Source organism: Bipolaris victoriae, assembly GCF_000527765.1.
Source record: "Bipolaris victoriae FI3 unplaced genomic scaffold scaffold_141, whole genome shotgun sequence".
Classification (NCBI taxonomy): domain Eukaryota; kingdom Fungi; phylum Ascomycota; class Dothideomycetes; order Pleosporales; family Pleosporaceae; genus Bipolaris; species Bipolaris victoriae.
The window spans coordinates 40645-64807 of record NW_014575251.1 but is presented as its reverse complement, the minus strand read 5'-3'; the positions used below and the strand labels follow the sequence as shown (position 1 = coordinate 64807).

The 24163-nt window shown below is 50.1% G+C and overlaps 12 protein-coding genes across 12 annotated transcripts; 5 read left to right on the top strand and 7 right to left on the bottom strand.

Annotated features, from left to right (window-relative positions):
• Positions 1 to 321: 321 nt before the first annotated feature.
• On the bottom strand, positions 322 to 3654 carry COCVIDRAFT_31074 (hypothetical protein; the record flags this gene model as incomplete). Its single annotated transcript, XM_014695906.1, has 6 exons — positions 322 to 369; positions 429 to 519; positions 576 to 1543; positions 1676 to 2630; positions 2692 to 3349; positions 3462 to 3654. 6 exons carry the CDS (start codon positions 3652 to 3654, stop codon positions 322 to 324), a joined length of 2913 nt encoding a protein of 970 aa, XP_014551392.1.
• A 767-nt stretch (positions 3655 to 4421) lies between these two features.
• COCVIDRAFT_20368 (hypothetical protein) lies at positions 4422 to 5372 on the bottom strand (the record flags this gene model as incomplete). Its single annotated transcript, XM_014695881.1, has 1 exon — positions 4422 to 5372. One exon carries the CDS (start codon positions 5370 to 5372, stop codon positions 4422 to 4424), a length of 951 nt encoding a protein of 316 aa, XP_014551367.1.
• Positions 5373 to 6673: 1301 nt separating this feature from the next.
• On the top strand, positions 6674 to 6871 carry COCVIDRAFT_113042 (hypothetical protein; the record flags this gene model as incomplete). The annotated part of the gene is made up of 1 exon (XM_014695905.1): positions 6674 to 6871. A coding segment is annotated over one exon (198 nt), but the record flags the coding sequence as incomplete, so codon positions are not given.
• A 204-nt stretch (positions 6872 to 7075) lies between these two features.
• On the bottom strand, positions 7076 to 7306 carry COCVIDRAFT_113048 (hypothetical protein; the record flags this gene model as incomplete). Its single annotated transcript, XM_014695904.1, has 1 exon — positions 7076 to 7306. A coding segment is annotated over one exon (231 nt), but the record flags the coding sequence as incomplete, so codon positions are not given.
• Positions 7307 to 7617: 311 nt separating this feature from the next.
• Positions 7618 to 10948, top strand: COCVIDRAFT_113086 (hypothetical protein; the record flags this gene model as incomplete). Its single annotated transcript, XM_014695903.1, has 11 exons — positions 7618 to 7742; positions 7800 to 7844; positions 7905 to 8006; positions 8081 to 8202; positions 8443 to 8672; positions 8731 to 9058; positions 9109 to 9912; positions 10013 to 10352; positions 10404 to 10678; positions 10748 to 10829; positions 10882 to 10948. 11 exons carry the CDS (start codon positions 7618 to 7620, stop codon positions 10946 to 10948), a joined length of 2520 nt encoding a protein of 839 aa, XP_014551389.1.
• A 774-nt stretch (positions 10949 to 11722) lies between these two features.
• Positions 11723 to 13799, top strand: COCVIDRAFT_113051 (hypothetical protein; the record flags this gene model as incomplete). Its single annotated transcript, XM_014695902.1, has 4 exons — positions 11723 to 12160; positions 12226 to 12659; positions 12892 to 12920; positions 12973 to 13799. Coding segments are annotated over 4 exons (1728 nt in total), but the record flags the coding sequence as incomplete, so codon positions are not given.
• A 455-nt stretch (positions 13800 to 14254) lies between these two features.
• Positions 14255 to 14593, top strand: COCVIDRAFT_31071 (hypothetical protein; the record flags this gene model as incomplete). Its single annotated transcript, XM_014695901.1, has 1 exon — positions 14255 to 14593. One exon carries the CDS (start codon positions 14255 to 14257, stop codon positions 14591 to 14593), a length of 339 nt encoding a protein of 112 aa, XP_014551387.1.
• A 513-nt stretch (positions 14594 to 15106) lies between these two features.
• Positions 15107 to 15664, top strand: COCVIDRAFT_31070 (hypothetical protein; the record flags this gene model as incomplete). Its single annotated transcript, XM_014695900.1, has 1 exon — positions 15107 to 15664. The coding sequence occupies one exon, from the start codon at positions 15107 to 15109 to the stop codon at positions 15662 to 15664; it is 558 nt and encodes a 185-aa protein (XP_014551386.1).
• Positions 15665 to 16085: 421 nt separating this feature from the next.
• COCVIDRAFT_42309 (hypothetical protein) lies at positions 16086 to 17203 on the bottom strand (the record flags this gene model as incomplete). Its single annotated transcript, XM_014695899.1, has 2 exons — positions 16086 to 16338; positions 16512 to 17203. 2 exons carry the CDS (start codon positions 17201 to 17203, stop codon positions 16086 to 16088), a joined length of 945 nt encoding a protein of 314 aa, XP_014551385.1.
• Positions 17204 to 17521: 318 nt separating this feature from the next.
• COCVIDRAFT_31068 (hypothetical protein) lies at positions 17522 to 18690 on the bottom strand (the record flags this gene model as incomplete). Its single annotated transcript, XM_014695898.1, has 3 exons — positions 17522 to 17635; positions 17685 to 18627; positions 18686 to 18690. The coding sequence occupies 3 exons, from the start codon at positions 18688 to 18690 to the stop codon at positions 17522 to 17524; spliced, it is 1062 nt and encodes a 353-aa protein (XP_014551384.1).
• Positions 18691 to 19208: 518 nt separating this feature from the next.
• Positions 19209 to 20851, bottom strand: COCVIDRAFT_20363 (hypothetical protein; the record flags this gene model as incomplete). Its single annotated transcript, XM_014695880.1, has 5 exons — positions 19209 to 20103; positions 20156 to 20303; positions 20358 to 20506; positions 20560 to 20774; positions 20834 to 20851. The coding sequence occupies 5 exons, from the start codon at positions 20849 to 20851 to the stop codon at positions 19209 to 19211; spliced, it is 1425 nt and encodes a 474-aa protein (XP_014551366.1).
• A 1885-nt stretch (positions 20852 to 22736) lies between these two features.
• On the bottom strand, positions 22737 to 23558 carry COCVIDRAFT_31066 (hypothetical protein; the record flags this gene model as incomplete). Its single annotated transcript, XM_014695897.1, has 1 exon — positions 22737 to 23558. One exon carries the CDS (start codon positions 23556 to 23558, stop codon positions 22737 to 22739), a length of 822 nt encoding a protein of 273 aa, XP_014551383.1.
• Between the last annotated feature and the right edge of the window lie 605 nt (positions 23559 to 24163).

Here is a 24163-nt window from a genome sequence, read left to right as displayed (position 1 = left end):
AACCCACGAGCACTTGATGAGGAGCGATCGTAGATAGAGAAGAGGCGTGCCAAGGTATTAAGTAAGGGCTTAGATTTAGACGATAAGCTATATAAAGATGTGGGCTAAAGAAGACATATGGGCTAGGGAGACCAAGACTGAGCATAGGAAGTGTAAAGCTAGACTAGCGTTCGTAGCCCTTTCGGCTTGGCCGCCGGGCGTAAATAAATTGTGTGTATGCTCTATCCGCCCTCCAAAAATATCATGATTGCCACACAGGAAACAATGAAAACGGACCAAGGCCATGGTTACGCTGCAGCGCATCTCTCACCACCCTACTCGTCATGTCGGCGTATTTCTGCCATGAGTAGCAGTCATGCTGTAAGGGGCCTAACAATGAATCGCATTAGCTATGCCTTTCCAACCAACCCAACACGCGAGTGACTTACCAAAACTTTCTTCGCATTGCAGATGCGCCAGGCAAGGTTCCTAACCGTGCCATCCGCTTGTACAACCTCAGGTGCGAACTCGATACCAAACCTGGCCATCATTAGTCTCCTGTCTTTGCAAAACTCAATTGACAGCCATCAACTTACATCTGATGTACGGCAAAGACCACGCGCTTAGCAAATTTGCCATGGCGCTCCACCCGGCTGCCAAAAGGCTCCTCGGGCGTCGAAGGCGCAACCTCTGGGTCGCGGTCAAAGCAGTTCTGGATAATGGGAAGAAGTGCCACTTCCACAGCCCGATGCATCGTTCCATTCTCGTCCACCTCCACATCGTCCTCGTCAAACTTTGGAATCTGAATCTCAAAGGCCTGCGAGAGTGCCATGACATGGTGTCCACCGTCGTGATGGTACCTAAACTCAAACACACCAGTCGTCCACCAAAGCTTGTCTCCGCGGAACTCCACTTCGCCAGTGTAGCAGTCGGATGCCTCTTCATCAGCAGCGTTTGCAGGCTGTAGCTTGTCCGAGACTAGTATGCCATCGTCGGCACGAGCAGAGTCAAACATGTCCCTGTTGGTAGCAACCCATCGTCCATTCGAGCTAATGTGTGTAACCTCGCGAGACTGATTGTCGGCGACCATGTATAGACCAATCCAGTCCTTTTTGCTGTGATTTAGAGGAGCTTGCCAACGAACCTTGATGGGCGCACCGTATTCCAGCGCAAGCGTCTTGAAATCATTCGTCCGTACGGCTGGAATCCGGGCAAGCTCGCCTTCGCGGCCGCCATTCCTCTGCTTTTCAACCGTTGCCGGCAACAAGGTTCCTTCAACCTCTAGCTTATATTGCCTGGGGTCCAAACCAGACATGTCTTGTGAGGCCCGGCTGATAGTAATCCGCCTCGGAGAAATATTGAACACACTCGTCACCTTCTGGGCGAATGTACTGAATTCAGCAGCAATCTTTGGTCTTGTATCGTCCAAGAATTTCTCAATCTTTTCCATCATCGAGTTGATGTACTGGTCGGCTGCCGACTGCCACTGGCGGACTGGATCAGGTAACGCCTGACGCACAGTCTTGCTGACACCTGACATCTCGCGGAGGTTGCGGCCGTACAACTAGAAAGATAGAGTTAGCAAGTCATACAGGCTGGTTGTATTCAGATGCGCTCCACATAGTCTCTTGGTCCAGGCCGATGTCGGGATGGTATAGCAACTCTATGTGGTGTGCAATACGATTTTACAACTTACCTTGATCACATGTGGTTTTTCTACAAATTGCAGGAACGCGAGGTTGAGAACATGGGCTGTTGTAGCGAGATAGAAGACTGCAGGGCTCCATGTTATGATGGCTACACCCCAGACACCAGCGAGCCCAAGAACCCGCTCTGGATTGTTCAGGAAGCGGTAGATGCCACTGTAGGTAAGCGATTTAGAAGGGGGATCGAAAAAGAAGTCTCCGCAGAACCATCCGAATTCTCCAAGCGACTCGTATATGCTCATAGCAACCCACAACTGAAGAGCGATCATGGCAGCACCAAGAACGTGTCGAAAGAGCGCAAGCCCGCTCAAGCCTTCAGGAGGGAGACTGTACATCTTCCAGGCAAGTGCGACAAAGCTTGCGTGACTCATCGTCATGCTCATGTGGTAAAGGGACTTCCACTGGCGCCAGGCCTCTTCTTTGGTATCGCCATACTTGATGAAGTGCTTGGTCCAATTCTTCTTCTTGGACTGTCGGTCCAGGATGTAACCTAGACCCAATGCATACCATAGTCGCCATCCGAAAGCATTGACGAAGAGAAATGCTTTCACCGTCCACGTGTTTGGAGTCAGCACCGCCAAGCATATCATATAGAACGAAAGCAGTACTACCGTGACATCGATGGATCGATGGAAATCTGTGTTCAGAGGTCCTACAATGTGGTGCGTTGGGGCAGGTTGCTTAGAGGGGTCGTGGACGGCGTCGCCGAATCCGAGTTCGGATTGACCAGTCTTGGGGCGATCTTCGTGAGCAGCCTCCCCAGAAATTTGGCGCGTGCGGCGGGGAGGAGCTGGATTGTACGTCGCTTCAATATGGGGCTCCTCTACGATGGACAAGAAAGCAAATTGGGCAGCATGGGCGATGATGGAGATTGCTAGGACTTTGTAGCTTGCCGTCATTAGGGCAATACCATAGTATCCGGCATACCCGATCGAGTACATGGGGCTGTGTGCAGGGGTAGCGCGTTAGTATGTCTTTGGTTCAACGACGCAACAGAGGGTCTTACTGCGGTGCCATCTCGAAAACGCCGTCGAATGTCAGGCTTTGGTCAATGAGGTAGAAAAAGTCACCCCAGTACCATGCAAAGTCCTTGACAACTCGGTGCGCATCAAGCTTGACCCAAAGGTTGAAAAGGAAGAGGACGACGCCCGTCGTCCATCGCAGAGCCCACAGGAACCAGCTTTCCTGGGGTCGGTTGAAACAGGCGATGGCGAAAAGGCAGTATGACACGAAATCACACATCAGAATCAGGTCTACCACACGTCTAAACACGAGCCATGTGTTGTACTCAAGCGGCGCTTCTTCAAACTTGTAATCCTCTGGGATCTTGATCTCCAGCTCACGCTTGAGAAGTTTGTACAGGGCCGGGTGTGGGTTTTTGCCTGTTTCGGGATTCTCAAAGATGTGGCTCTGCTTCGCCCACAAGACGAGGCGGTTGTGCTTGGACTGGCCATCGAGCAGCCAACCAATGCCTGCATTATAGCCGGCGCGCCAGAAGAGGAAGACTATTGCGAATACGGGGATACGGGCGCTTTTGGGCAGTGCAAAGAAGGTCAAAATCATGGAAGCGAGCACACCAAGGACTGCTAAATCCGACAGGTTTTTAGGTTGCGAGGGCGAGAGAAGTTGTGAGACCATGTCGTGGGTCTGGGGGACAATGAAAACTGCATTGGAAGAGTTAGAACTGGTGAGCAGCTTTGTAAAGAGTGGGGGATTCCTCGTGTATGCAAGATAATGGCCGTTTCTTCTGGTCATTCTCAGCGACGCGAGACATACCTGTACCATCTGGAGTCCTTCCATAGGTTCGCTTTTTGCTGGCATCACCTTTGTGCCTTTTATTTTCTTCGTCGTTCAACTGCAGAACCTTTTGCTTAGCATCGTCTGCATTGTTGAGATGTAGTGGTTTGGCGTTTGGCCGCTCTCGCAGCTGGCTACCGTCGGCCATGAGCCCGTTGCTAACATCAGCCATGTTGGCTGGGACGCGAGCAACTGGATAGGAAGCAGGTTGCCTGGAGACCAGATAGGTGAGGGGTTCTCCCGACTGATATCACAGCGACAGCCAAGAATTGAACGCTGGGTGAACTGCCGTGTTCAAGTGACTGTCCGGCACTACAGGGCGTTGGAGCTGAATGCGCCGGCGCGGCTGTAGATTCCGATTTGTCTCTGTGTGGCCACAAATCTCGCTTCTTGGATGCGGACCAACGAGAAGGCTCAGAGTGTTGAACTCTAGCTAGCGTGTGAATGTTGAACGTGGGATGGGAAGGGAACAAGGTCGTGGGCAGTGCAGTTTGTGTGCAGCGACCGCGCGAAGGAAGCATGGATTAGCGGCACGTCACTGTGTGGGGCTTTAGCATAAGCCGACCTGGCCCGGACTGGTAGTCATGGGCCGAACTGCCGTTCAGCACGCCGCAGTAGCACGTGAAACGAATTTTACCAATGCCTCACATCTTTTCGTTGGCTTTTGTGAAGACAGATCTGAATACGAGACGGTTTTATTGAAATGATTTCCATTGTACTAGAGCCATGCTGGTTGGTGAGTAAACGCCTCCCCCACTGCAGTGTCGCACCAAGAAGCCCAGGGAGCATGCGGGAGAGTGATCGAACACAAAAGAAGAATTTCGATTGAGAAATGGCACTCGATGCGCCAATAAAAGAGCTACTATTCCTTGTATGTATGTATGCATGGGAAGTGGGGTAATATATAGTATCCACCTGTCGTGCCGTGACATCTACCCATCACACAGAGTTCGCCCTGCTCCTCTTGGGCCTGCCAGCATTGCCTGTCTCCTCGTCTAGTCTTTGCTGCCGCGGAGCTCTGTTGTCCCAAGACTGCCTCCTCGCTTCCTCAACACTTCTCTCAAACGAGTTTTTCCGATTTGGTTGTGCAGTGACAGATTTGGTGAGGCTACATTTATCCATGCCACTACCCCATCCCGTGCCGTCCAACGTTGCCGCTGCTATTGGCGAGGAAAGATGTAATTCAGCGAACTGTTGATCCAACTGCAAATCCTGATCCTTGTGCGCGTTTCGTGGTTCAAAGAGAGCAGCCTCAGGGCTGAACACAAACTGCTTTGATGTGCAAGTCATGGGCAAAGGCCACGTAGCGCCTGTCTGTGCCACATACTGTGCACATACTGTGCTTTTGGTGGTTGCTAAATCGAACCCATCAACACCTGGATGGTCATCTGGTGCGAAGTCTTCAACAGAGGAAGAGTTGCTGCAATCCTTTTGAAACGGAGATGATGCCATCTTGTCCGCCCAACCGTTCCACTGCCCATCTGTGGCTTCGGGTTCTTCCGGGTATGAACATAGCGTAGAGTCCGAGGCAAGGTCCGGTATCGTTGACAAGACTGTTGTAGATGGCGAAGACACTGTCTCGGCGAGATAGATGTTTGCTTTGCAAGCTTGGAGATTGTTGAGAAATGCTTGTTTATCACGCTCTCGATTTTGGATTTCTTTCTCCAGTTCACGCATACTTTGTCGGATCTTCTTCTTTTTCCTAACAGGTAAGGATGAGTCGGCAGCAAGCCGCCGCTCATTCCGAGTTTGCTTCTTCCGTAGCACCTGCAAATAGGTAACGCAGTTGGCGAGTTCGTTTTCCAATAATTCCTTTTCAAGCTCTAGCCTCGACACCTGGGCGGAATGGGAAAAAGTGTCCTCGATGGGGGAGAAGAAGCCACTATGCATGGTGGAGGCCATCCAAGACTGGCGTAGATCGGCATAACACTTCATGATGAAAGGCATGGACAGGGGGATTGATATGAAAGTCTCTACGGAGTCTCAAGAGGACAGATACAGCGTGAGGCAGACACCAGGGTATTGTATGGTTATGTCCGGCATGGGAAATCAAGGCTGGCGCTGGGGTCGGCTGAAGCCGTTCCTCGCACCATGGGCGGAGGCGGCGGGCTACCACGTCTAGAATCCAATGGAGATCACGTCATCTTGGCAAAGGGCTGTTCCAATAACTCAGGAGGCGCAAAGTTCGTGAGGCAAAAGGGGAGTGAGGAATCAAGGAAGTCTTTCGAAGAGCATTTACTGAAAGCCCGTCACAACAGCCAGATCACGAGCGTCGCAACCAGAGGCTAGGTTCGCGCCGTTTGGTCATGGTGCAGAATGCGACTCTCGTATCCAGCAGCTGGGAACGCCACAGCCCTCGGAATGGTACTATTTTGTTATTGTTCGCTTCCGACAATCAGAAGGGCCACAAAGGGGTTGTGGGAGGCTTGCCGGCGAGTACCGTGTGCTGAGAGCATTTTAGAGCAAGTTGGTCAAAGGCGCCTTGCAATTGGTCCGAGCTGGCTAAAATCGGGTAGCGCAGACTACGAAGAAGGCTCCTTGATGTCTTTGTACGAGAAGCTTTCTGGCGTTCTGGGGCGTGAAAGGAGCATTTGCAAGCAAGGGCCCACAATTTCTAGTGGCTAAAGATGCCCATATTCAGCTTTATTCAACCGATACTGAGGACAACTGAAGGTACCTTCCGACTCCTTTCCACAGCCCTAGGCGCGGTCGTTGTTGGCCCATGACAACGTTGCGCGATTGGTATGCAAGGGGGGACGCCGTAGGTAAATGGTGGGCAGCATAAGATGCGCATCATTATACCGGGGATAAGGGACTCTGGATGGGAAAACAGGCGTCGGGCAGGGGATTTCCAGAAATTCATTCGCAATGCTCATCAGACCGGTTCTTGAACAGGATGAGGCTGGCGATATGATTATCCGAATAGGTACAAGGTCACGCCATGGTGGTTAGGGTAGCCGGCTTCTTCGCGGCCGTTGAAGCAAAGTGCGTCAGCCGCGTCGGTACCTGCATGCGTGTAATGCTGTCGTAATCGTTCATGGCCAAGGACGTTGTCGTATATAGACCAGCGGCTGGCAGGTTCCGTAGTTGGGTGATGAGCCTGTTGCTTGTGTGTAGTAGGCGTACTTGGGACATGGCGGCATGTCGTATGTAGTAGTAGATGAGGCTCCACTCCTCCTGCCTTCCCCCGCAGTACGTACCCAAGTAGTAATAAACGCTGGGATGAAACTCAATCCCTCGATACAACCGATCCATCTGCAGCCAGCCGAGCATCACATCAAACCCCATCCATCCAGCTGTGCCGTTCTCACCTCATCTTGTGTGGATGCACTTCCTTTTTCTTATTACTCGGACACATGTGTCAAGCTCCGTATCTGGCTCCGCTGTGACGGCATCGGCTATGCAGGCCATGCAGGCTACTCAGCAACCCCGCAGCACTGTTGTCCATACACATAGTACAATCAGGCCGGGATATTCTCTTCGCGCTTTGTCGCGGCCATGCTGGAGGTGCTACTATACGGCGCCGTGCACCGTGTGCCTGAGCGGGTTTTTCGGCCTTGGTTTCCCCACATCACAGGATGTGCGTACGTACTCTAGCTGCATGGCTGGCCATGGGTGTTAAACTCCCCTGCCCATCCTCGTTCAGTAGACATTGACGTCACCACTGTAGCCCTACAGCATCCAGAGCATCCATCTGTCAGCCAGCTATCCTTCTTGCGGGTCCCAATGCGACTTGTTCTACAATCTGCTGAGGCGGGGTTCCTGGTGACGACGGGAGCATCCTCTCTACGCCATAAGCGCTTCTGGCGTACCGCTGCGGAGCGTGAGAGGCATAGCCGTCTTGATTTGCTGTCCTGTGGCGGGTGACATGAACACCACAGCCACTAGTCAGGTTAAACTTGTCCGGGAAACGCCTTGGTCATGTATTATTGAGATGTTTAGGATGCACATCTACCGGGCCTTTAGTTACCGTCAGCTACCGCATAGCATAAGTTTCTAGGTACCCACATTACGTACTTTTCTCCAACCTACTATAAGTATTACGCAGCATCCAGCTCTTTTTGAAACCAACAAGACTGCTCGTCTCGAGCCAACACTTGCACCAAAACAAACTGACCCAAAGCTTTGCAACAATATGGCCGCCAAAATCATCAACATTCGTATCGATACAGCTGAATCAGATATCCTCGCAGATATCAAAAAAGGCCTTCGGCCGGATGCCGGTGCCGAGAAAACCTTGCCCACGTTGCTGCTCTACGAGTAAGCAGGCACACATCAAGCTAAAGGTACTTGCTAATGTCCTCCCCATCTTCACAGCCAGGAAGGACTCCGTCTGTTCGAACAAATCACATACCAGGAAGAGTGAGGAACTCCATCCACTAGGGGCTTGGCTGTCAGGCTGACAAACATCCTTCGCATCAGGTACTACCTGACTAATGCCGAGATTGAAGTACTTGAGACGTATGCAGATAAAATAGCCCAATGCATTTCCCCAGGATCAATCGTGGTGGAATTGGGGAGCGGGTAGGATCTCGGCTCTCACCATACAAGAGATTGGAAACGAGCCTCGTGCTTCGTAAGTACTAATATCTGTGCAGCAATCTGAGAAAAGTCAACATACTGTTGCAGGCCATTGATCGTCTGGGCAAAGACATTGAATACTACGCCGTCGACTTGTCCCTACCTGAGCTGGAAAGAACCTTCAAAGAGATACCCATAGGTAAGTGAGCGCAATTCGACACGGCGTTATTGGATAAGTTACACGAATAAGCGCCTTTATCTGCTCTAGTCCAAGGTAAAAGCGTTGGCGACCGTCATCGGGGTTCGCCTGGGGTCTGCATATGTACAACTCAACAAACCCCGCGCTAGTCTACCATAGTACCCATCTATCTATCGCATAGCCGCCATGGCAATGCCACATGACTCCTTGATTACGAAGGCTTGCTGACCACCCGCGTAGAGGGGTATAGCCATGTCAAATGCTTCGGGCTCCACGGAACGTACGATGACGCTCTGGAGTGGCTCAAGTCCCCCGCCGTCGAAGCCAAACCCAAGACGATCCTTTGGCTAGGCTCCAGTTTGGGCAACTTCAAGCGTCATGAAGTACCGCCGTTCCTTGCCGGGTTCGGCAAAGTATTACAAACTGGTGATACCATGCTTATCGGCATCGATTCCTGCAAAGATCCCAAAGTATATTTCCTGCCACGAATTGTACGCAAGATAAATACTGACCTTCGACCTACGCTAGCGTGTGTTCCATGCCTATAACGACCGCGACGGTGTTACCCACAGATTCATACTCAACGGACTCAAGCACGCAAACGATCTCATGGGGGAAACCGCCTTTAACTTGGACGACTGGGAAGTCATTGGCGAGTATGATATAAAGGCTGGGAGACATCATGCTTTTGTAGCACCGCGTAAAGATGTCGTCATCGATGGAGTTCCAATCAAGCAGGGCGAGAGAATCAGAATCGAGGAGAGCTATAAGTACAGCCACGAAGAAGCCAAGAAGCTCTGGGAGCTCGCCAAACTGGCTGAGAACACGGTGTGGGCTAATTCAAAGGGTGATTATGGTGAGTACGCACTAAAGATGATGGCACAATGACACATCTGATAGTATTAGGTCTTCACATGGTTTCCAAGCCCTCATTCTTCTTCCCTACTACGCCAGAAGAGTATGCGGCAAAGCCCGTGCCTTCTCTCACTGAGTGGCAGGAACTATGGAAAGCCTGGGATGCCGTTTCGAAACATATGATCCCAAATAGCGAACTGCTCGCCAAGCCGATCAAACTCCGAAACGAGTGCATCTTCTACCTAGGCCATATTCCTACATTTCTCGACATCCACATCGCTCGTGCCACCGATGGCAAGCCCACAGAACCCGCCTATTTCTGGAAGATCTTCGAGCGTGGTGTAGATCCTGATGTTGATGACCCAACCTTATGTCATGCCCACTCTGAAGTCCCTGAAGAGTGGCCGCCATTGGATACGATTTTGCAATACCAACAGACCATTCGCAAGAATCTTGAAGCGCTCTACGATTCTGGAGAAGCAGAGAACAACGGCCGTGTTTCGCGGGGATTATGGATAGCCTTTGAGCATGAGGCAATGCATCTGGAGACCTTGCTCTATATGCTTATTCAAAGTGACAAGATCTTGCCACCTCCAGGAATCAAACCACCGGATTTTGCTGCTTTTGCTGCACAGTCAGAAGTTATGGCTGTTGAGAACGAGTGGTTCACGATCCCAGAGTCTGACGTAGACATCGGACTCAATGACCCAGAGAAAGATTTTGGAAGCAAACGATACTTTGGCTGGGACAATGAGAGACCCCGTCGATCAGTACACGTGAAGTCCTTCCGTGCCAAGGCTCGGCCTATTACAAATGGAGAGTATGCCACATACCTGCTCCAGACAGGCAAGAAAGGTGCGTACCATTCGCACACAACATGTTGATTTTGTTTCAGTAATTCCAGGATCATTTGCATCGTTACATGAATACAACTTGCTGACTTTGGCTCGACTAGAAATACCTGCATCTTGGTGGGACAAGGCTTATTCCAACGGTGACGGTGCAAATACCGGGAAGAGAGACAGTGTTGTCAATGGTCACTCGAATGGCAATGGTGAATCCTCGCAGAGTATCACTAAAGGAAGATTTGTGCGTACAGTTTACGGAACTATTCCATTGAAGTTGGCCATGGGCTGGCCTGTTGTCGCATCCTATGATGAGCTTGCTGGGTGCGCGCAATGGATGGGCGGTCGCATCCCCACCATGGAAGAGGCACGAAGTATCTACGCCTATGTCGACAGTATCAAGCCAGAGTTTGAGCAGTCGCTCGGCAACACGATACCAGCAGTCAACGGGTACGTTTTTGAGAGTCAGTCAGGAAGAGTCAAATGTCTAACACAACACAGCCACCTGCTTAACGAAGGCGTGTTTGAGACACCGCCATCACACCATTTGTCTAACGGCAACTCCGGCGCAGCAACCGGTCTTAAGCCACGCGATCTCTTCATCGACCTTGAGGGGACCAATGTGGGTTTCAAGCACTGGCACCCAGTCTCGGTGGCCGAAAAGGGCAACAAGCTCTGTGGGCAATCTGATCTGGGCGGTGTTTGGGAATGGACTAGTACTGTGCTGGAGAAGCATGATGGCTTTGAGCCGATGGAGCTCTATCCAGGTTACACAGGTATGGGGAACTTCTACGGGCTTCTATCGCTCGGCTTACATGCAATATCATATCGCTGACAGCAAGCAGCCGACTTCTTCGACGGCAAACACAACATAACTCTGGGTGGATCCTGGGCGACGCATCCGCGCATTGCTGGGCGTAAGACATTGTAAGTGCAGCGGAGCGAGTATAGCTGAGATTGTGTCGCTGACATGTTTAAGCGTCAACTGGTACCAGCGTAACTATCCTTATGTCTGGGCCGGTGCCCGTATCGTGACAGATGTGTAGTGGTAGGCTAACAACCATATGTGACTTGGATGCGGTTATGACGCGTGTAGTTTCGCAGCCGGACGAAGTAGTGGTGGATGGGCGGAACAACAGCGGCTCACTGCAGCCTTCACTGCAGCGTTAGGGGTCCCTCCCCGCCACACACATCTCCTTTCGTTTCTTGGTGAATTCGCTCGCAATGCTGTATACTTGTTTTGCCATGTCCGGTCATTTCAGTTTCTGTCTACTTGTTATATTCACGCTCTTTCCATAAATTGCCTAGATCACGTATCATTCGTCCACAGTGAATTACGCAGTCACCCACCTTCCCAAATAGCTTGTACTGAGGCGCAGTTCTCACTCACCTCATCTTCTGCGTCAAGCAAACGCCTTGTTTCAGCCGTACAACTATTTTGTACCTCCGCTACCGAAATCGCCTAGACTTCTGCTTCCTTACTCAACCCCTGCCCTGTTCAGTAGCAGGCCAATCAGGGGAACATATCCAAGCAGACAACATGGCCAATGGCTTGTTATTCAAGTGGGAAGATTCGCAAGCGCTTAAGTATGACACCTTCCGTTTTGTTTATATTTTTCTTGTTGTTTTTCCTTGTTATGTCATCCCACTGCGATTATAGCGCCTTGCTAACCAGTGTAGGCACCATTGCGGAGTTTGCGCGCGTTCTCTGAAGCACCCAAGTGCAAAGACTTCTTGCTTCGGGAAGCATAGTGAGCCATGTGTGCGGTTCCATCAGGTTTGTTATCAACTTCTCTCATAGCTAATGAAGTATTGACATAGTGCAGGCCATGTTCATGCGCCTGCGCGGCCATACCTGCAAACACTGTCTAGCCATTGACGAGGCCCACTACAAGAGACACCAAGATATTGCTGAGCAGCTGCACGCTATCTACGAGAGCTGCGGCGAGGTCGATTGGACTATAGTTCCATCCGCACCCAACATTGCGGCTGAAGAGACACCGAGAGATACCAACAACTCGTGTGACTATGGTACCGAGGATGACCGCGTAGCCGTGATTGCAGGCATACTGCCGTCAAAGCGCGAGAAGAAGGACGCAAAGCGTCTGATGAGAGCAGCCAGTAGGTCAAGAGTGATCACCCAGGAAGAGATTCAATACATCGATTCCATCATCCACTCTACCGACGGAATGTCTAGCAATGAAACTGAAGGGCCGCGCAACCCTGAAGAGGTTGATGAGATTGAGAAGCAGCTTCGCGTAAGTAGCCTGACAGTGGCTTCTGTGACCAGTCTATGATAGTCCTTTCGCTAACAATCGCCTAGTATCATGCGCAGGTATACAATGCACGAGGAAACCGCGACCGACTTGGAAGTCTCACAGACAATTCCGGCAAGATGCAAGAAACGGGATTTGACGCCGAGATGGACCGCATCCTGAACATCTTTCACATCACCAGGCTACTCAAACGTAACACCAACACAAGAGGTCTGCATGGAAAAGAGCTGGAAAGCTTGCTCACTCTTGTCAATGTCTTAGAATTGGCTATAACTGAAGACATTGTGCAAGCCAAGAGAGATATTGCGGAAGTGCGCATGCGACGAGCGGGCTATCTACGATACGTCAACAGAGCTTCGTATGAGATTTTAGCGGACAGATATTCCACAAAAAGCTGGAAAATGGGTGGGAAATCAGCGACAATTGCAGTCAATCCGAGTGTCATGAAAATCCCAGCCACGGAAAGCAATGTGTCATCAAGGTATGTTGTCCATTTGCCATTCCTCAAATTCAACTTCATCTGTTGTACGGGGTAGAAAGCTAACATCAGACCAGTGATCAGCAAGAGAATCAGCAGCCGAGAAAAAGCTGGGCAGGGGACGGTCCTGACCGAAGGCATCTCGAGACCACACATCAGCGTGTAAATGGTGATGACGGGCTTCAAGAGGCGAGCATTGAGCCTTACCAAGCGCCATTATTACCTCTGCTGCCAGATCCTACTCCTGGTCGAGCGCCTGTTTCAGTGAGAGTGACCAACACCAAGACAATACAGCAAGCTGCAAAACCCATGTTAGCTCATGTGAAGAAGACAGTTATTCCATCATCCTCAGATGGCTGGATCACTACTACCGATGGTACAAGGTCGAAAGCACCCGCTCTTAGGCTGCCTGTCTGGGATGATTTCTCAAGCCAGCAGTCTCAGCTCGCTCGGCCCCCATTGCACACAGAAATATCACCCTTGGACCAGTGTTCTGCGAATCGCGACTCTTTTGATGAACCTCTCTCTAATGCCCCGGCTGTCAAGGGTTCTTTAGCCCCATTATCTAAAGGACCAGAGACTTTCGCCACAGAACCAGTAGAGAAAGCTGCCACCCAGCATTTTATAGTTTCACAAAAGAAGAAATCCAAGAAACTACGCGAGGCGAATCGCAAGGCTAGGAAACTTGGCATGATGAGAGACACTGAAGCTTCCATCGCCAGCAAAGGAGCGAACAACCAAGTCATCGAAGCTGCTGATACATCACTCTGTGGCATTTCAACAGTGTTGGAAGCTGGCAGTCAGAACTCCGACACGGAAGAAATTTCACTGGCATTGCCCATTCAAGATGTAGTCAGTGTTGGCTATGATATGATTCAGACATCAAAGAATACCGGATCTGCCACAGCGTCCCTTCAGGATGTATCAAACAACCTCCCCACTGGACCCTTGCCAGTCACAACGCATGGGAAGCAATCACATTGGAGAAGTTTTGTACTCAAGTTCACTGCAGATCAATTGACAAATCCTTGCCTGCCATTGTGGGGTGGCTGCTCATACGAATCTTGGTGCATTTTCGAGAAGAACCATATCTTGGACTGCCCATTCCACCCGCCTCGTACGTGCAGTCTAGTTACTTCCTAGCACCAAGTACTAATACAAGTCCAGCTTGCCCTTGCGTCGACCACATGCCAGACCAATGTTTCCTTATTATGCCTGGTGACAAGCCATGTACTAGTGGGCCTTACAACCGTCTTCGTGGTGAAAAGCTATTATCAATCTACGAAAAAGATACTAGAGTTAAGGGCTGCCTGATGCTCGTTGATGCTGATTTCATTAACTATCTCACGGGAGGCCCATCGAATCCAGCTAGGTTTCCCAATCTGGACTTTGAACCAGGACGTCTAGCCCAGGAGATTGCAGATTTCCATGATGGTTTTGGGCCTGGACCTCTTATGAAACAGGAGGGTTTATACCATCGTATCAAATATAGCAACAAGCTCAGGAACCAACGGCTTATACAGGATACACTGCCAGAGATTCAGCGCAAAGCCTCTGGGAAGCCTGGATAGCCCCGCATTTGCTATTGCAGTATCGCAATGCCGGAGAACCCATGTCCTTCTCTACGCAGAGACTTGATAACGTGCTCATACCGACATTGTGCCATCAAGAACTTTCACAAGTCGTGTGTCAAGAAGCTTGGTATGGAGAATGTATCGCGCTGGTACTGTACGCATTGCGAGAAGCAGATGCAACTCACAGCCTACAAGGTGTTGCGCGTGCCCGAACTTATGGAAATCTCAGATAGTGCCTCTGTTCAGAGTCCTCACCATCAGGATCTGGGACATGAAGTGAAGAAGTTTGCTGAAACGGTTGATCAGCTCTTCAGTAAGATGGCAGGCGAGTTAGGACAGCTAGTACCTGGAAGGCCGCGGTGACATTTTACAAATCTCTCAGGCGTCAGGGTTACCCATAGAGCGCAACACAGATCCTTTTGACAGGTGTTCGAAATAGTGCAGGATGGTTGGGAATTTGGGAGTGAGGGAATTGATTTGGGACACTCCTCGAGCTATTGGTCGTAGGTCACAACCATGCATAAACGCCAACCACACACGTTTACGAACGATGCGTAAATGTCAGACAGAATGTAATTCGACTGGTTTATAGGAGACAGGAAGACATGAGCATATAAAAGACCAACTACATTTGTGATGTTCATGTCCCGTAAGTATCAACTGTGGTACGCACACATTCCGATCCATAGTTGAGAAAACTAAGTAAATAACACCGCATTTGATGCCTTCATGAATGATATATAAGAGAATTCTCCGTACTCTGAGCCTCCCATCCAGTTATCACCGTAAACATCAACGCACAGAACAAAGTACTACACCTTGTGGTAACCTCAAAGCCTCCACAACACCAAGCAAATCCCTCCAAACACCTCCAAAATGGACACTCCCGCATCAAACCGCAGCATATCCTCCATTACCACAGCCCCCCTGTCACGCACTCAATCCTACACATACCCCTTCACATACCCCTTGACCAGAATCTTCAACAACACCACTACATCACCACCTCCACCAACCCCTTCAAAAAGAAGCCCTTTCCCGCTCCCAAAACTCACCCGTCGATCCCGGACCCAGCAATACAAAACCTTCAAATCCTTGTACGTCAACATCGAAATGGCAGATCTCAGCCACACCCGCTCCCACTGGCAACCTCGTCCCACCTCCCCGGATGCTGATTACGATGGAGACGCCGAAGATAACGGCGCTGAGTGCGCAGACGTCGACCTCGTCACGCTGGCGCTGTGTACGGTTGATAGTATGGAGATTATCCGCCGGGATACGGAGGAGAAGTGGAAGGGTGGCCGGAGTCGGAGCGGGAGCGCGAGTGCGAGTGCGAGTGGGTGCGTGATGGGAGGGGTGAAGAGGACGGTTGCGAAGATGGGGGTCAGTGTCAGGAATGAGGTTAGGGGGTTGGTTCGGAAACTTACTTTTTGAAAGATTGAAAGGAGGGGATATGCTGGACATGGATGGGGGGTGAGCTGGCTCTTTGGTGGTTTTGTTGTTATTCCTGTTGTTTCTTTGAATACGTACAATCATATGATGGGGGGAGGGATAGAGGAGGAAGTGATTATTGGATTAGATGATGTGTTGTGTATACAAAACTATGATATCGAATTCTTTTGCCGTTAAATCTGATTTGAACTATTGATATGTAACTCCACATGTCAGGAGCGAAAACCATCGATATCGCCTCCGCCTCTTCTCTCGCGTAACCCGCTCACCATGTCGCGCATTGTTAGCGCTCACTCGTGCTGTATCGCTGCTATTCTCTCGCACACCAGGAATACTTGGGCTTGCTCTTTTCTTGTCATCATTGCTCCCGCGAAAACGATTGCTGTTGTCGGTTCGAGGCTCGTTATTCTTCTGCAGGATCTGAATCATACACGGTGTCTGAATGTGACAGGCGGAAGGAGACATGGCGCTGGACGGAGGTAGCGTTGGATGCATATGTGACATTGGAAGGTAATGCTCTGGAGTCGCATAGCCTAGATTGAGTTTGCGACCTTCGTTCACGACGGAGCTGCTCGTGTCGCCGGGATCTTGTGTATAAAGTGGACTGTATCGGTCTGGCGCATCTTGGTCGCGGATTGTAAGGTGCACCATCGAATCTAACTTACTGTTAGCTTGCCTCTGGTATGAAATATTTGAAGACTCTGAAGTCGCATGGGGAGATCCAGACTCTCTAAGAATACGTATTTCATGTTCCAATGAGCTGCGGTAGTTCCGTTCGCTCGAATTGAAGCGACCATTAGTGGCAGAAGATGATGTGTTGGAATGTAACCTTGTCGCATCGGCATTTGAGCTCTCATCTTGTGGCAATCGTTGTACATCGAGTGGAGGGTAACTTGGCGGGTTCAATGTGCTAACGTGGAAAATGTGAGGACAGTGTATGATGAGGTCTCGCTCAAATGACCGGGCTTCTTTCAATATCTTCTCCTGGATATCAAAGTCGAAATCTTTGCTTCTCAGCTGTTTCTCAAGCTCGCCAATTAATGGCGCTGTTCTACCACTGAAGCACACGAGAAAGTTTTCAGCGTGAGTTTCTGGTCCGAACTGCGAGCGGATGTGCTGAAAGGCTTGAAGGAGATAGATATCTGTCCAAGTGCATCGCTGATAACTGCATGTTCCTTCGTTGATCACGGTGTAGAGTTTACTCACAACTGAGATTAGCTCATTTTGAAGCGTTCGGAGGCTAAGACGAGCTGCCAGTGCCCATGTATGCGCAAAGATAAGAAGAAAGCTGGGATCGGTGGCTTGTCTTTTGAAGACCGAAAGAGATTCATCGCCATTCAGGTAGGCGAGCAAAATGCAGAAAGGATGGACCTCCACATTCGGTAAGACATCGCCGGGCGCCAATGCACCAAGCTTTAGACAGCGTTCGCGCATGTGATGGCTGAGTCTGATATGGGTAAGATGATTGGGATAAGTACCAACTGCGATGGTGAGGCTGCTCCAAATGGGTCCGGCAGGCATGGCGCAACTGTTCTTGAATTGTCATGCAATGAAGTGAGATACACCCTTTTATCAACCTTGAAGATGTCTTAGGTCTGACTATTGGGTGGTTTGTGCCTTGAAGCACCTTTGTCTTGAGTTTGCAATATAGACAAACCTAGTCTTGCATTTGAGTGTAGTTTATATCATGTTTTGTTCTTTATTGACTTGCAGGTGCTGTATTGAGACAAGCAAAATGTGATTTTCTAATGTACAGTGGTATATCGATGGTTTGCAAAACAGGAGGGTGATTTGCAAAGTATCTGATAATACAAACGCAGTGTTTAAGACAATGCGAAATCAGGATTGCTGTTGTAACTGAAGCTTCCAATATCTCACAAGTGGCTTCCAGATGTTTGTCTTTCCATCGAGCTGAGAATACGCCACACCCAGAAGCCCACCTGCAAAATGAGCCTAGTAATGTTAGTGGTTTTGTTCATGAGAGACCGGGCTAAGAACTTACTGCATGCCCGAAATTTACAAAGCTGTATCCGCGAATCATACCGATAAAATCAAAAAGCATGATGGCGGGCAGCACATGTTGAGCCTCAAAATGCACAGGGACAAACAAGATTCCTAGTCCAGCATGGGGGTACTGCATGCAGAAGACACCGAGAATTCCAAAGAGCGCACCCGAAGCTCCTCCGCAGCGGATGAAAATCTCGGGGATGGGTCGTTTCTGGATGGGTATCAAAGTTGACCAATGCTGCGCGAAACCAGACAGCACACCGGCTGATAAGAAGAAAGACAAGGTATGGTATGGACTACCCTCAAAAAGGCGGGAATATCCAACTGGTTTCATGAAGTTGTTCAAGAAGTACATGTTTACGAAGAAATGCAACGCTCCAGAATGTACAAACATGGACGTAAACTGGGTGTAATTAACATTGCGGATAGGGAGATGCCAGAGCGTATCCCATGTCTGAGGCATGATGAAGCTGCTCAGATAAATCCCGCTGTTGGCTCCAATGATTCCGTATGTGATTCTTGAGATAGGATCCAGGCTGTTCCACGCTTCAGTAGCAACTTCAGTTGGAGTTGGTGCAGTGCGCCGAGGAAGGGCCCATTGCGGCTTTGGAAGCCATCCTCCAGCATATGTAGACTGATCTTTGAGCTCTCTCTTAGCTTCCAAATAGGAAAGGCCGACAAATATTCCACTCGATACAAGTATAGCCCATATGGCCGGCCGTAAGTATCGGACCTTGATATGTTTGAGTTGCTCTAGGATCGCATCTTGATCTAACTCTAGTGCTGGGGAATGACTGCCTCCATCGGTACGAACTGTTGGGTGTTCCTTTACAAGATTCTCTGAAATTTCCGGTGTGTTTTGCGGTACGTGTGATTGTTCATTGGAAGGCCTTGGCGCTCTTCTTTGTGGTACACGTTGTGCACGCGTCTCGGAAAAGCTACGCAGCTGATTAGGAAGGTGACGATATTTTGGTAGCCTCGGCGCTCGAGATATACGGCATGTCAGCCGCAATAGTGGCCCAGCAAATTTAAACGCCGACATGAGACGAGTGATCCAGATGCAGCGCGTGGTGGAGATGTGGGTGTGCTGGTGCGAACTTTCCAATGGCGTCGGTCCGACTAGCGCGAGGTCCGTGCGATGCTATCACCATTCACGAGCAGGCGTTCTAATCCTCCACCATTGTCCTGTCTACTCGACTAGTCATTGTTCATATCATCGTTCACATCATGTTGCATTTCATCACCGGTTTATTGCATTACTTCAAAGGTTCACTACGTGCGTACTGGTCTAGAACTGCTTTACTATGAATACCATGTATGCGGCACAAAATTGGAATACCCTGAATGTGTTCGCACTGGCTCACTGGAAGTGAACGGGATCGATCTACATTACTTCTAAAAATGATTCTGGTTTATTCTAAAGCATTACAACTAGGAACCGAGGATCCAAGCTATTTTCGGTAGCAAACCGAACTCCACACTGCTCTTTACAGCAACCCGATCTAATGCATTACGCCATCTAAGCCTGCTTGCCAACAGCTGCTGCTGGTGAGTTGTGACTGCTCGCGCTGCTAGCATTTGCCTCGTAGTGGTTCTGCTCCATCAAACTCCAGTCACCGATTTGCTCGTCTCCAAATTGGTCAAGGTCCAGGCCCATCATCTCCGCCTCTGAGGTAACACGAAGGTGCATGCCCGGGATGAACTTGAGAATGTACAAAAGGATGCACGAGACGACGAACGAGTAAGATGCAATCGCAACAATCTCAGCGAGCTGACGCCCGACCTGGACGCCGACACCATCCATGGCACCAAGAGCATCGTAAGGGCCCATACCGTCAAGATCGTAGACCCATGATTGCGCAAAAATACCAGTGAGGAAAGATCCGACCATACCTCCGATTCCGTGCAGTTTGAAGACGTCCATGCCCTCGTCGATCTTGATCCACTTGTCGACATTTTGGCAAAGAGAGCAGATGGCACCGGTAAGGAAGCCGATAAGTGCGGCGATCCAGAGAGAGACGTATCCTGCTGCTGGAGTAATCCCTACGAGTCCAGCGATGGCACCTGAGCAAGCACCAACAACGGAAAAGTGTCCTTTGGTGCGGACGTACTCCACCATGACCCAGCCAAGCACACCGAAAGATGCGGCAGTGTTCGTGTTGAAGGCAGCTACCATGGAGCGGACGGAGGCATTGAGCGCACTGCCTCCGTTGAAGCCAAACCATCCAAACCAGATAAAGACGGTACCTATGAAGACTAGTGTGGGGTTATGTGCTTTTCCATGGATCTTGTCACCCTTGTGGAGACGCTTGCCGAGGACGAAGGCATACGCGAGTGCAGACCATCCAGATGCGATGTGGACAGGGCCACCTCCGGCAAAGTCGAGGGAGGGGAGATTAAACAACCAACCGTTGCTATTGAGTTGTTAGCTGTGATATAACTCATCTGTTGTCGAATTTAACATACGCGTTCCAGGTCCAGCAAGCAATCGGGCAGTAGACAATGGTTGCCCAGCAAAAGGCAAAGACCATGGATGGTAGAATACGTCCACGCTCAAAAGATCCACCGATAACGAGCTGCACAGTACACGCGCAGAACAATAGTTGGTACAAACCTACATGATCAGTCAGTATACCATGTATTAGCTGATTGGACATATATCGCTTACAGAAGACGATCTCTGGCAAGAGTGGAGATCCAGGTGATGGTGCAGACATCACATCTTTGAGACCGAAATTGGCCATGTTACCAATGAATGGGCTAGCAGTACGCGAGTAGGCGAGAGAGTAGCCCCAGAACATCCACTGAAAAGTCACGCTTTACACTGTTAGCAAGCCTGGCTACACCGAATGGACCGTCGTTGAACTTACACGCCCATCACAGCAAACGACTGAAAGAGCAACGATAAGGCGGACTTGCGGCGTGCAAGACCAGAGTATAGGAAACCGATTCCTGGTATGATCAGGAAGACCAGGAAGGCCATTATCATCAAATAGACGTAATGGAACTCCAGTCCAGTATACTGGAGGTTGACATTTTCTTGGTCCGGGTTGCCGCCATTGGGCTTCGCCGGGTCAAACTCTGGCTGTCCATGTGTCAGTTGTCCCGTTCACGACTGAAGAAGCCGTTACTGATCTCACTTACGGCTGATGCTGGCTCCATGGTGTAGAGACCTCGAGTTTTGCTGTAAAAGTCGAGCCTCAAGACAAATTATGGGACGGATGATCCAGCGCGCAAAAGAGTACTCAGGATCGTACATATACTTCGGGGCATATCACTCGATGGCTTGCCGCACCCCACAAAGGGCCGCGATTGATACGCTGTTAATCCCGGTCCATGACCTCTTTCCACACTCATACCCGAGGCCGCTGTGCCTCAAACGTCGAGTGAAATACGGTCTTGGCAAAGATAAGGAAGGCATTCTGAGTCCAATGTCGAAGGAGCGGAGCGCAGTTGGTGGAGCGCAAGGCCTGCACCGCTGGATTAGGCTCGTGGGATCAAGCCGAGATTGAGGGCAAAGAAGTCAAGCGCGCCGAGGCACGTATCCCAAGTTCCCAAGCCCTGGAAGCGAGTGTTGGCCTAAAACGGGGCGTGTAGAAAGCAGTGGATGCAGGGACCTTGGGTGGGTGATAAGGCAGGGGATGGAAGCGGTATAGCGGCATCCCCAGACGATAAGGCATTCGGTATCACGGGCGATTGGGTGGTTGTCCATGGCCTGACATGAATTCTGGAATTTTACCTGATGGTGATGAGTAACATGTCTGAGTGAGAAGATAGGCGTGACTGGTCTACCCGATATCCATAGTTAGGTTTCCCATAAAGTTTTGGGTGTGGTTGGTCGTGGCGGTTGATTCGCTCCTCAATGGTCCGTGTATCCGAACGCCAGGTCCATGCCCCATGTCATGGCGCTGATGCATGCTCTTTAGGGGCCTCGTGTCTGACAATACTGTTGACACGCAACTTGCCGCAATATCGCTATTAACCGGCAAGCCTTGAAGCATGGAAGGTCAGGGTTTCGTGGCGAGACGTTGAGCGTCGGCCGCCAGGACGTTCGATGATGAGCTGCACCGCGAGATTTCGAGACATATTAAGCAACCTTCGTAGTGGGGTATGCTCTAAACAAGCAGGTAGCGACGGGAAACTTGCAGAAGACGTATTGCTTTCCGAGTGCCGCAATATCCAATGCGATGAAAGTTGCTCCGCATAGTGCTCCGTGCCAGCAATTCATCTTACGCTGATCCTGCATGCGAAGAGTCCAAGATGGCCCTTGTATTCCCGCGTACACCCTGTATTTGTATCCAAGAGCCCCTGCTTTGAGAAACTGGCTCGACTCTTTCAAGGTATGTGGTAGTAAAGAGCATCGTCGGCAGCATTAATTGGATAAGCGGATCCATTTTAGCGAAGCCTGTGTCATCTGCCTTTGTATGTTCCTAATGTCGCGCGGTATCGTGCTTCTTTTGCATGCGCACGTTGTGCAATATGCTGCCGCGGAATAACGTACTGTGAGCCATGTTGGCGCATGCGGCATCTTGAAGGAGTTACGATGTTTAAGAAAAGCCACCATGGAGCGTTCTGCCACGAGGCAACATTGACTATCCGGGCTTGGGTCCCAGGGTAAGCCAACGGCTCGGTAGATGAGTTCATATCTATAACGACCAACAATCCCTGCAAGACAGTAGTTGCTAAATGACCCTATATTGTAAGGTAGCGTTTGCTGCCCTCTACCCTTAGCGAGCGGGGCAGGTTCGACCACTTTCAACAGTAGAACGTACCCGCTGTTGAGGTCAAAGCAACGATTGGATGGCTGAAGGATGACCAGGATGGTAAGGAGACGCCTCCTAATGAAAGTGGGATTGTTTTGATGTTGTATTCAGTATATGAGAGACCGAGATCGAGCTGTTCCATTGACCGTCTGTTCTTTTTTCACCAAATGCTGTCTTGATGTATTGAAGTCAAACTCCACGCTCCGAAAAGACTACGCGCTTCTCCATGTACTCAACGCCATGTAAATCCAGAACAAAACAATGCCTCTCGACCTGTCTATCGGCTAATATACCCCACGTCCTGCAGCTTTTTTCTTGACTTCACCATCTCGATCGGCGAGCTTTCCATACAACCCAATGTTCTCCACACTCATGTTTCTGTTTCTTTTGTTGAGTTTTGAGTTCATTTGAGCATGAACCACTTTAGCCGTCGAAGGTATGTCTTGGATTACTCTGAGCACGTTCATCTTCATTTTTTTGGCCGTGAATTTCAGACCCTTTCTGTGCTTGGTGATGGGTTTATGTGTTTTTGGTAAATCATGGCTGTTTTCTGCGGTGCCAGAGAAAGGATTGGGGTCGAGCGCCGCGTATTGTGGAGGAGAGCCATCACTTTTCTCGTCATCGGAGCGGCATGTGACCTGGAGGAACTGATGCTGAAGAGACTGCGAACGGGAATGATAGTGGAGGGGTAGAACAATCGGATCGAACCCATGAGCATTGTAGACCACTGCGCCTGCTTTGGTGTGCTTTGTGCTGCCTGCATACTTCGGATCTCTAGAGAAAGGTTCGATGAGAGGCCGGTCTGGTGTTGGCGAATGGGCAGCACGATGCCATGACAATGCTGAAGACTGCTTTGTTGCTTTTGATGGTTTCATAGCGCCCAGAAATCGGCGTACTGGTGTCTGCGTATCGCGTTTGCAAATCGAATTTTCCCTCTGACTGGAGGGTGGGATATCATTAGGGTCAGTCTTCCATCTTGGGGCTATTTCGCGACTGCAACTTGTTCGTGAAAGTGCTTCTTGGTCACAATTTGAAGACACAGGAATGTTCAGAGGCACGCATCTTAACAGGGGAAATGTGCCTACTGGCATCATGTAGTAGGCCATGATGAGTCCGTAGCTTAGTCGGCCAGATCTTGGTGAAGAAGAGCAACGAAATGCGACAAGAACGTCAAAAGAGAGGATGATGATGAAAGGAATGAGGAAGAAGGGGAAGAAAGGCCAGCGTTGCTTCATGTTGTATGTCTTGGTTGCAAGGAGAAGCGGCACTACTTATTGCTTCCTCGGAGCGGCTGATGCGGTGTGGTTCTGGTCGAGTACCGTGGCCATGGCACCATTTCCGTGGCGTTTTGCGCATTGCCATTCTGCAGTTTACTCATCGCATGCTCGGATTCGAGAGCGTTGTTGAATCTGTTCAGCTAGTCGAAGTGGGGACAGGTGGCTGTTCCTTGATGTATGTATGGCGCACATGTATAAGAGACCGTATGGGGATTGAGGATGTGGTGCTGCTAAGCAGCACCCAAAGGGCTCTACTACTCTCGCTCTTCGAGACATCTCAACACGGAGCTGATCTTTTCCTGAACAGGATCGCCGATCGAACGGCTGTGGTGGTGGTGGTACCAGTGTTTTGCAGGCATAACCAGGCTTGGGCTGTACCGAGGCGCGTTTCCGGCGCGTTGTTGATCGTTTCTTTTTTGCTGCAGCAGCTTGGA